This window comes from Saccopteryx leptura, chromosome 9, assembly GCF_036850995.1.
Source record: "Saccopteryx leptura isolate mSacLep1 chromosome 9, mSacLep1_pri_phased_curated, whole genome shotgun sequence".
NCBI lineage: Eukaryota > Metazoa > Chordata > Mammalia > Chiroptera > Emballonuridae > Saccopteryx > Saccopteryx leptura.
This window is the reverse complement of record NC_089511.1, coordinates 42,564,151-42,575,309: the sequence shown is the minus strand read 5'-3', so window position 1 is coordinate 42,575,309 and position 11,159 is coordinate 42,564,151. Positions and strand designations below refer to the sequence as shown.

The following is an 11,159-nucleotide window of genomic DNA, read 5'->3' as shown; positions in this document are numbered from 1 at the left end:
ATTATATATTTAGATAATGAGTTCAACTTCTTAGCACAATAAGCTGAGTTATAATGATGATGAAAGAAAACCGAACTTAAAGAGATTGTGAAAGATACTGCTTTTGTGAAAGCTCAGCTCTTGAATTAGCCTGAGAGGTTGCATTTCCTTTTCCTGTGACATAGGTGGGCATTATGAATCATGAGTTCAAAAGTTTCCTTTATTCTGTTATCTTCATAACTACCATAAATATGGAGAAGGGGGTTCAATAGGGAGCCTTCAACATAGGTTACACACAACAGTGATATGAGAAGGGCTGATGTGAGGGGAAAACAGGCAGGAATAAAAAATTAGTCCTACTCCTTAACCTCTGTTTTCCAGTAAGTTTCCACTTTGCAGTTAAATCCAGATCCCCATAAATATTTGTAGAAAATCATAAAAGCAAATGACATATATAAATTTGGTAGCAAGCAACACAGAATGGTCTCTTCCTTAGTTTCCCTGTTTATCTGGGAAGTGCATGTGTGTGCTGAGGGAAAGGAATAAATAAAAAGTTAGAACTCCTTGGTTCTATAAGAGGAGAGAGCTGAGGAAAAAGGAAAGCTAAATATTAAGATCCTTGGGCCTGCCTGACCAGGCGGTGGCGCAGTGGATAGAGCATCGGACTGGGATGCAAAAGGACCCAGGTTCGAGACCCCGAGGTCGCCAGCTTGAGCGCGGGCTCATCTGGCTTGAGCAAAAAAAAGCTCACCAGCTTGGACCCAAGGTCACTGGCTCCAGCAAGGGATCACTCGGTCTGCCGAAGGCCCGCAGTCAAGGCACATATGAGAAAGCAATCAATGAACAATTAAGAAGTCGCGACGCGCAACGAAAAACTGATGATTGATGCTTCTCATCTCTCTCCGTTCCTGTCTGTCTGTCCCTGTCTATCTCTGCCTCTGTAAAAAAAAAAAAAAAAAAAAAAAAAAAGATCCTTGGGCCTGACCAGTGGTGGTACAGTATCTGGGATACTGAGGTCCCAAGTTTGAAACTCTGAGGTCTCAGGCTTGAGCGCCTGAGGTCATCCAATTTGAGGGCAGGCTCACTAGCTTGAGCATGGACTCACCGGATTGAGCATGAGATTATCAACATGATTCCACGGTCAGTAGCTTGAGCCCAAAGGTTGCTGGGTTGAGTCCAGGTCTCTGGCTTGAAGCTCAACATTGTTGGCTTGAGCAAAGGTTCACTGGCTCAGCTGGAGTCTCCTGGTTAAGACACATGTGAGAAAGTAATCAATGAATAACTGAAGTGCCCCAACTACGACTTAATGATTCTCATCCCTCTCCGGTCCTGTCTCTTCTCTATCTCTCTTAAAAAAAAAAAAAAAAAAAAAGCTACCATATTCCCCATGTATAAGACCTTCCCACGTATAAGACACATCTTAATTTTGGGGCCCAAAACTGGAAAAAAAATGTAGTATATAAAGTTATTGAACTCAAGTTTTATTCATCATAAAATTCATACAACTCCTCATGACTATCAAAACTCCCATCCATTAACTTGTCCTCATCTGTGTCTGATGACAAATCACTGTCTTCAGATATTGCCTCATCTTCGGTTCCATCGATGGCATTTGAAATGCCACACTTCTTAAATGACCTGATAATGATCTCAATCTTGATATTATCCCAGGGTCTTTTCACCCAGGTACAAACTTCTCTTGTAGTGATTTCTTCACTTTTCCTGCTGGTGTCAAACTGTCTACAACAATAAGCACAAAAACAAGCACAAAAAGTGGGAAATGCAAGTGAAAAAGAAAACAGCTACAACCACTGTATAAGATGCACCCATTTTTTAGACCCCAAGTTTTTCAAACAAGGATGTCTTATATATGGAGAAATATGGTACTTGAACCCTGGGGTTGTAGGTCACAATATGACTGAATTCATGAATGAATGAACAAGCAATAAGAAATAAGTGTGTCTTTGAGAAAGACTGGAGATTCTGTGAGCAAGGGTCAGGCAAAACAGAAACCCATTCCTTAGATCAAGAGGAAACCGTGTAGTGACTCTGTTTCCTTGGGCGTGGGTTTCAACAGGACTTTGAGGAGCTTCTAACCTGGACCTACATAGGTAAAATAGTGAGAAAAGAACAGAATGGCTCAGAAGTTGGGCCCAGCTAAAAGGAGCGAGAATACATAGGGGAAAGGAATGAAGCCTGAGCTAGAAAGAGCCACACAGGCACGCTGGGCCCTGACGCTGAACCCCTGACACTCTCCCAAGTCAGAGGACTCTCCGTGTCCTCAGCCTCTGAGTATTTTACCAAGCGGCCTGCTGTCTCTGAAGCTATCTACCAGGCCTGAGAGGAGGGGCCACTTCTACTGTGGGCATCCATAGAGTGCTAAACACTGGACCGTACGCTTTACATACGCTATCTAACTGACTCTTCACAGAAATCTTGAGGTGTAAGTATTCCTACCCTCACTTGCCTGAAAAGGAAACTAAACTTCAGAAAATTTATCTGCCCCAAAGTCACAATGAAGGGACTTAGATTGAGCCCTGAGGTGTGTGACCCTAAATTCCATGCTACTTCTTCCAAAACAAGAGACAGGTTAAGAGAAACCAATCTGTTTCAACTGAGACGGTAAAAGGAACTTACTTACCAGGGGCATAGGACAGGAGACCATATAGAAAGGAAAAAAATTGAAGAATTAAAGGGAGAAGAAATCCTTTCTTTTTCTGAGAATCAGCAGAATTACAGAAGAAATTGCCTAGAAAAGGACGAGAATCTGACTTGCGAAATGGGGGAAAAATGCCTAGGATTGAAGAAACTCAGGAACTGGGTTTGGAAGTCGGAGTGAAGATCTCTAGGATGAGAAGAAAGATGCGGGCGCCTTTTCCTTCGGTTGGAGAGGAGACAGCGCTCAATTACTGACCTTCCTCTCTCTAGTCACATGACTTATGCTGGTATAAAAGCTTTCTACCAGCCAGGTTCCTTACAATATTTTCCTGTGTGAAATGGGCGGTAGCAGTGGCTGAATCTCTGTTCGTCTTTCTCAGAAGCTTTCAGACCTTCCTTTCCAAGAAGCCATCTATCCGGAGAGAAGGCAAGGCAGCTAGCTGAGTGCTTGGGCTCTGCGGAAGGTGCTGGGGGGCGGGGGGGCTGGAGGAAGTCTGTCAGAGATGGAATGGAAGGATCATATCTGGAGCCAGGAGCCAGTGTGGGAGGCAAGGAAACGCAGACTGGGACCTCAAGCTGGGGAGGAGGATGGAGGGGACAGGCTGTGTGGGTGGTGAGGGTTACAGACCAAGTGGAAATTGAGTTACACAGTTAAGAAGAGTTCTTGTGTTTATAGTCAAAATACCAGGCTCAGGAACCAGTGACTGCTTGTGGGCTTTTCTAAATATTCTCTGGAGGCTTTGGGGAGACAAGCCCCCCAAAATAGTGCTGGCTCACTCTTCCTCCTCCTCCCCCGGCCCCCCACACACAACTTGACTAGCTTCCCTTTTTTCATACAGCCCCAGAGTCTGGTATTGGACAGGAGAGGGAAAGGTAGAGGAGAGGAAGACGAGGTCGGGAGATGGGCTGGGGGCTGGGCGCCTGTTTCCTGGGCATGTGGAGGGGTCCTGGGGAGAGCCAGCACTGGGCGGGGCGCCTGGTTCTTACAGCACACGTTCTCTGTGTGAGAAGGCTTGCCTTTTGTCTCTGAACATCTCTGACCGAGGAAGGAACTGAAGGAAAGTTGGAAACTGAGGAGAGCAGGAGAAAGGTTCTGAAACCGGAGGGGGAATTCCCTTGGGAAGCCAAGGGTTGGTCTTCCCCAGAGACACATGACGGCAAACCTAATAACTCCTAGTTAATATCCCGCCCCAGGCAAAGTCAATAATTGCTCTGGGCAGTTCTGGCAGGTGGTGTGAGCAAGCAGTGGTGGCAGCAGCAAGTGTTGGCCCGGGAAGGGGAGAGTGACAGAGAGGATGTCCTCATCCTGAACCGAAGGCAGGTCTGCACACTGTGAGTGGGGACTCCTGACCCTGCCCTTTCTCATTCTCTTCCAGAATAGTCATGACAAGCCTGAAGAGCTCCTTGATCCTCGCGGCCTACGTCATTATCTTCCTCACAGGTCTCCCTGCCAACCTGCTGGCCCTGCGGGCCTTTGTGGGCCGGGTCCGCCAGCCCCACCCTGCACCTGTCCACATCCTCCTGCTCAGCCTGACGTTGGCGGACCTCCTGCTGCTGCTGCTGCTGCCCTTCAAGATCCTTGAGGCTGCGTATGACTTCGAATGGCTTCTGCCCGAGATAGTCTGTGCCCTCACGGGCTTCGGCTTCTACAGCAGCATCTACTGCAGCACATGGCTCCTGGCAGGCATCAGCATCGAGCGCTACCTGGGAGTGGCTTTCCCCGTGCAGTACAAGCTGTCCCGCCGGCCTTTGTATGGAGTGATAGCTGCTCTGGTTGCCTGGATCATGTCCTTTGGTCACTGCACCATTGTGATCATCGCCCAGTACTTGAACTCAACCCATACGGCCACAAATGCCTGCTATGAGAATTTCACCCAACAGCAACTGGATGTGGTGCTTCCTGTACGGCTGGAGCTGTGCCTTGTCCTTTTCTTCGTCCCTATGGTGATCACCATCTTCTGCTACTGGCGCTTTGTGTGGATCATGCTCACCCAGCCTCATGTGGGGGCCCAGAGGCGGCGCCGAGCTGTGGGGCTGGCTGTCGTGACACTCCTTAATTTCCTGGTATGCTTCGGACCTTATAACATATCCCACCTGGTGGGATTTCACACAAAGAAAAGCCCCAAATGGCGAGCAGAAGCTGTGGTGATGAGTTCCCTCAACGCCAGTCTGGACCCCCTGCTTTTCTATTTCTCTTCCTCAGACGTACGCAGAGCCTTCGGGAAAGGCCTACAGATACTGCGGCATCAGAGCTCCTCTCTGTTAGGACGCAGAAGCAAAGAGAGAGCAGATGTGACTAATGTGGATAAGGGTGTGAGTCAAGCACCAAGTTCTGACTTCACCACAGAGTAGAGGTGTCCTTGGACCTTCGGAGGCACTGGGGGCTACTATGGGTCAAGTGTGGCTGGGAGAGGGAGAGCGAACATGAGGGTCCAGGTTCAGGAACCCTCAGACTCAAACCCCTGCTGGGACTGCAAAAATCTCTTTCACCAACTTAGTATCCGTTCCTGACTGAATTTTCCTTCCCAAAAGAACATAGCTCCCTGAGAAAAAAAAAGAAATAGGTATAGAATCATTATAGGCCAAGTTTTAGAAGCAGTGTAGCTGGTAAGAATTCAGTCCTTGTGAGCAGGTCGGTCACTGGGGATGATCACGGTGAAGCAGAGAATCCTAAAGCAATCTTGTCACAAACTTGGAAACAACACCTAGATGCTGGAAAGAAGCCAGTGGGAAAGAGATGGAAGAGAAAGAGTAAATGAGGTCAAAGAGGACTCAGGAAAGTTCTGAGCCAAGGGAAGAAGGAGGTGGGGCTGAGGGCTTAAGTCTCTAAAGCTCTAGATTTGCACTGTCTCAGTCGGACCTGCTGCTTTGTAAGTCCACATGTGTATCATCTTTGTAAGTATTGTCCAGTAATGTCCATGTGTGTATCACCTTTGTAAGTAAGTATACTTCAGTAATGTCCACGGGTGTATCATCTTTGTAAGTATACTCCAGTAATGTCCATGGGTGTATCGTCTTTGTAAGTATACTCCAGTAATGTCCACGGCTGTATCATCTTTGTAAGTATACTCCAGTAATGTCCACGGGTGTATCATCTTTGTAAGTATACTCCAGTAATGTCCACATGTGTATCTTGTCTCCCCCAGTAAACGGGGAACTTCCTGAGGTCTGGATCTTGTCCTCTCACTCCATGGCACCTTGCACAGTTCAGGATACAGTTCAGCACCCATCACTCAGAGCTCGGGACCGACTAGCAAAGGAGTAGACAGCTTGATCTGGCAGATTGAAAATAAAGATTATAAAACTCTGAAGCAAGTGTCCACAATTTTTGTAACATTTCTGCAAGCAGCGGGAGGGCAAAAATGGGAGGGAGAACCAGACTCAGCAGCAAAGGGAGAAGGTTATGCATCTGAAACCCAGAAACATTTAAGGCAGGGGTCCCCAAAACACCTGCGGCCCCCTGAGGCCATTTATCCGGCCCCGCCGCACTTCTGGAAGGGGTACCTCTTTCATTGGTGGTCAGTGAGAGGAGCATAGTTCCCAATGAAATATTGGTCAGTTTGTTGATTTAAATTTACTTGTTCTTTATTTTAAATATTGTATTTGTTCCTGTTTTGTTTTTTTACTTTAAAATAAGATATATGCAGTGTGCATAGGAATTTGTTCATAGTTTTTTTTATAGTCCGGCCCTCCAACGGTCTGAGGGACAGTGAACTGGCCCCCTGTGTAAAAAGTTTGGGGACCCCTGATTTAAGGTAAAGATGCAATGAAAGGATTAAGTGAAAGGACTGATGTAATTCTGTTTAGATCGATGAACAGACTGGATTTAGAAAGCGCATGTGAACTGAGTTCTGACTCAAAGTTATCAGTGTACCACAGGGGGCTTAAAACATGCTACTCTCCTGCTTAGAAACCTACAGAGCTTTATCATCAAAAGTGTTCCTCTTGGGAACTGGTATCATATTATTCCATTGCCTGCTTTGTATTCTCTTTCCCTTCCCAATTCCATCTGCCTAACTTGTTTCTCCACAAAAAGGACACGTAGACTACTCTCTCTAGGGAACTGACCCTCCAGACTCTAGCCTAGTGGTTTGCAACAGAGGCTACATCCAAATTACATGTAGAGATATAGAAAAATACCTCAAATCTACTGACTCAGAATCTCAGGGTGGGGAAGGGAGGAGGCAGCAGGTGAGCTTTAAAAAGCTCCCCAGGCAATTCTGACAGACAGCTCAATTAGGAATCACTGGCCTAGTTCCGGGACCCAATGTGTCCAAGATACTACTCTTCCCAGAACCCTTTCCTCCTATGAGTCCTTCTTACCCAACCCCATGCACCCCCACCTTCTGATTGCTTGCTTTTCTTTTCTTTTTTTTTTTTTTTTTATAAAATCTCACTCACTATTTACTTTCTTGAGAAAGACTTCCCTTATTATTTGCACCCAGCTGAGAGCTCATTTTCTGTTCTCCTTCCTCAAAACAACACTGGACTCGTTTCATAAGAGCCCTGACTTCAGAGTTGGTTCTGTTTACTAACTAGATGACCTTGAACAAGTCACACCTCCGGCCCCCATGTCCAAATCATAATAATGAGGGTGATGTATGCCTCGGGGGTCATTCTGATCATTTAAATGAGACTGCATGTATAAAATTGCTGAAAAATTATAAAGTATTATTTAGCTCTAAGATAGCAACTGAAGCACAAAGAGACCCCCATTTATTGAAATATAGTAAAGTAGAAATTTTAGATGAAGAAAATAATATATTAGATAGCCAACTATATAGGATAGTTTTTTTTTGTTGTTGTTGTTTTTTGTTTTTGTTTTTTTCATTTTTCTGAAGCTGGAAATGGGGAGAGACAGTCAGACAGACTCCCGCATGCGCCCGACCGGGATCCACCCGGCACGCCCACCATGGGGCGACGCTCTGCCCACCAGGGGGCGATGCTCTGCCCATCCTGGGCGTCGCCATATTGCGACCAGAGCCACTCTAGCGCCTGGGGCAGAGGCCGAGGAGCCATCCCCAGCGCCCGGGCCATCTTTGCTCCAATGGAGCCTTGGCTGCGGGAGGGGAAGAGAGAGACAGAGAGGAAAGTGCGGCGGAGGGGTGGAGAAGCAAATGGGCGCTTCTCCTGTGTGCCCTGGCCGGGAATCGAACCCGGGTCCTCCGCACGCTAGGCCGACGCTCTACCGCTGAGCCAACCGGCCAGGGCTATATAGGATAGTTTGATAGTGATTTGCAAGGGAAAAAATCTGGGGTTTTCAGATGTATTACACCTTCTAAAAAAAACTAGTTTGATTTTGGGTGATATTTAAAAAAAACAGAGTCTAAACAAGTTCATCATCTTACTTCACTGAGGGCTATTCAGTAGCATGTTCAGTACCAAGCAACACATTTTATAAAGGACATTAACTCAAAGGGCCAAAGGATAATAACTTGGTTAATCAGAAAAATTAACCAAAATATTTTGGAGACTTAAAATGTGGTAATAATAACAAAATAACAACAGCACATTAAGTGCCATGTACTGTTCTAGAGAAGGAGCCTAACATGATAAAGGGAACTTTTCAAGGTCAATAATCGAGAGGGGGTTGAATCCAGGTCTTCCTGACTCGAAAGTCCCTGCTTTTTTCACTGACACATGAGAAGCAAGTAAGAGAATGCTGGATACGTGACTGGACTAAGGTAAGTTTCACTGTGCGAAAGGTGCAGTCTATGCAGCCCCACAGGGAAGAACAAAGGTCATGGGCAAAGAGGCAAGGAGATACTTTTCAAGAGTCAAGGCTGTTTGGAATGGAACTGACTACCTCAACAAAGCAGTCACTCCCAGTCTCCAGGAACATCAAAGGAGAAGATAGAAAACACCCATCTTAGGACGTTGAGGAAATTTATGCATCTGAACAAGTAACAACAAACCCCTTCCAATTTGAGATTCCCAGGGTTTTAGGGACATGCCTGCTTCTGCTAAGCAGGAAAGTGCAAGAAAATCTCTGGACCACCCTGAGACTTTCATCTTCATCAAACACTTCAACAAGTATTTGATACATATCACATTTCTTCACTGGGAAATTAGTAATTCATTTGTTCAACAAATATGTATCAATAGCCTACTGCAACCTGGGATCGATAAGGGGCTGGGGATGCAAAGTGTATGAGCAGACAAGGTGTCTGTCTTTGGGGCTTTCATTCTAGTGGGAACAAATAGGTAATGAACAAGTAAACAAATAAACAACCAAGGTGACTTCAGAAAGCGACAAATGGTTTTTATAAACAGATATGGGCTATAGGAGAAAGTACACTAAGGGGTTTGAGGGAGTTTAGAAAAGTCTCCTGAGTCCGTGGTGTTCAGCTGAGACCTGAATAAGGAGGAGTTACCACACAAAGGCCCATGGGGAAAGCATCCTAGAAACAGGATCTGCTAGTGCAAAGGCCCTAAGAAGGGAAAGAAAACCTTAGCATCTCAAGGCCAGTGTGGGGCTAGAGCAGTGATTTGTAAACTTAAACATGTATTAGAATCACAGGGAGAGTTTGCTGAAGCATGGATTCTGTCTTCCCTCCCCACAGTTTCAGAATCAGCAGGTCTGGGCTGGAACCCAAGAGTTTGCAGTGCTAACAATCTCAGGTGACACTGAGGCTGGTGCTTTAGAGACCACATTGGAGAACCACTGGGCCAGAATATTGTGAACTGAGGAGAGTTAGCAATGGAAGATTACCCAAGGAGGTCAGCAGAAACCAGACCATGCAAAGTTTTTTAGGCCACAGAGGAGCTTGAATTTGTTCTAAGAGTTTTTAAAGTCATTAGAGGGTTCTAGGTGAGAAAGTAGAATGATCTAATTCCATTTTAAGACAATCATTCTGGCCTCTGTGCCTACCACCGAAGGGAAATGGTTGTTAGGTTAAGGAGATAATGTGCATGACAGAGTTAAGAAACCATAAAGTACTATAGCAAACACGCAGGGTTTTCATCAGGCTGTTTCCTCTTTCATTAGAATACAAGTTATGCATATACTTAATAAATAGTTATCCCCAGCAGTGTGCTAGAAAGTGTTTTGTAACCAGCTCCTGGGATAAGAGGGGGTGGGGAGCACAGGCGTGGAGGTTAAGAAAGGCCCTGAGTTATTAACTTATCAATTTCTGTGGCAGACACACTCCACCAAAGCCAATTTCTACCAACATGAAGACACTGACCATGGGTTTGGCAAGAGATGCTAATAATCAGCTCTTGCAAGCCAACTCAAACACATCACTAGATACAGTCTCAGCACATATGCTCGACTGGCAGGCAAATCACATCCTACTTGAGAAAACTTTCTCTCTGCCTGGCTACATTTAGTTCACAGCTCTGGTACAATAAACACTAGCTAAATGCGGCTGGCTGGGCCTGGTCCAAGAGAATCTGATGTCTGGTTAGATTGCAGGACTCCTGTGAATCCCCTGCAGGATGGCAGATGGGTAAACAGAAATATTAGCGTCTGGTTAATGAATAACACAGACAGCAGTGTAGAGTCACTACCAGGAAACAGGGGTGGAGAGATCTGGTTCAGCCTGACCTAGGGAAGGGGAACCTGCCTTAACTACTTCACTTCTCCTTTTAGCAAAGATGCTACTGCGCCCCTTCCTCAGAAATTCTCGTCTGACCACACAGCCAGAGTTCACGTGTAGTGTGGGTTTGCGGTGATCACTGTGGTCACAGAAGGCAGGGGTGGACCAGCCTGGACAGGTTTGGAAGTAAAACACACGAACAAGATTCCAAATCCTCTCCCTTTAACCTCCTTGCCCCTTAGCTGCAGGTTTCTGGTAGTTCTCTCTCTCTCTCTTCAGCTTTCTCTACCTCCTGTGGTTAAATATTTGGCCCCATTTTTTTTTCTTTTCATTATTTTTCTCTAGTCACAGGAAATGAGGACATTTCTCATCTACAAATTGCACATTCAACCAGGAAATTGGGTCAAAGATCTCCAAGCCCTCAGAAGTAGTCATCCAGTAATCCACCTGGCAAAGTTTTGAATGTCTGGAAAGGTAGTGAGGATTTAGCTCTCTCCCGTACATAAACACATGCCCCCTGTCACTCTGTATCTTCCTAAAATACATACTTACACTATAATTGTATTAGAACAATATTCAATGTTTATATTATTGTGACTATGTAAATGGGGGGTGGGCTCTATAGTAAACTGTAGTCATTTTTTCTACCCTTGACAAGTTTTCTCTCCATCTCTGGAATTTTTATTAGCTTAGTTTTCTACATACTTATCACTAATTCCTCTCCAAAGTCTGTGCCAATTGTATTATTTCCTCTTAAAACTTCAGAGGTGTTAGTAGGATAAAGATTTCATCTTCCTAATGAAATCTCTTCCAGAACTTTCTGAGCTGCTTCGAAACTGGTGGCAGTTTATGCCAGATGTCCAGCTGGCCCCTGGACACTCTTGGGAGGCTTTTTGCTTCTCTGTTCTTGGTTCCCTTCTTTGGTGTATATTCTCTAGCAGCTTCTTTGGAAAGTATTTCAAGACTCTGTATATCAGAAAA

The 11,159-nt window shown here is 45.4% G+C and overlaps 1 protein-coding gene across 3 annotated transcripts; it reads left to right on the top strand.

Moving 5' to 3' along the window:
- The first annotated feature begins 2,965 nt into the window (after positions 1-2,965).
- Positions 2,966-5,938, top strand: FFAR2 (free fatty acid receptor 2). 3 transcript variants are annotated; one of them, XM_066348594.1, is made up of 2 exons: positions 2,966-3,064; positions 4,014-5,938. In XM_066348594.1, exon 2 carries the CDS (start codon positions 4,021-4,023, stop codon positions 4,987-4,989), a length of 969 nt encoding a protein of 322 aa, XP_066204691.1. In that variant the 5' UTR covers positions 2,966-3,064; positions 4,014-4,020; the 3' UTR covers positions 4,990-5,938. The 3 variants fall into 3 exon arrangements, with proteins under 3 accessions (XP_066204691.1, XP_066204693.1, XP_066204690.1); XM_066348596.1 differs by lacking the exon at positions 2,966-3,064 and adding an exon at positions 3,550-3,727; XM_066348593.1 differs by lacking the exon at positions 2,966-3,064 and adding an exon at positions 3,552-3,727 and having other exon boundaries at positions 3,858-5,938.
- The last annotated feature ends 5,221 nt before the right edge of the window (positions 5,939-11,159 follow it).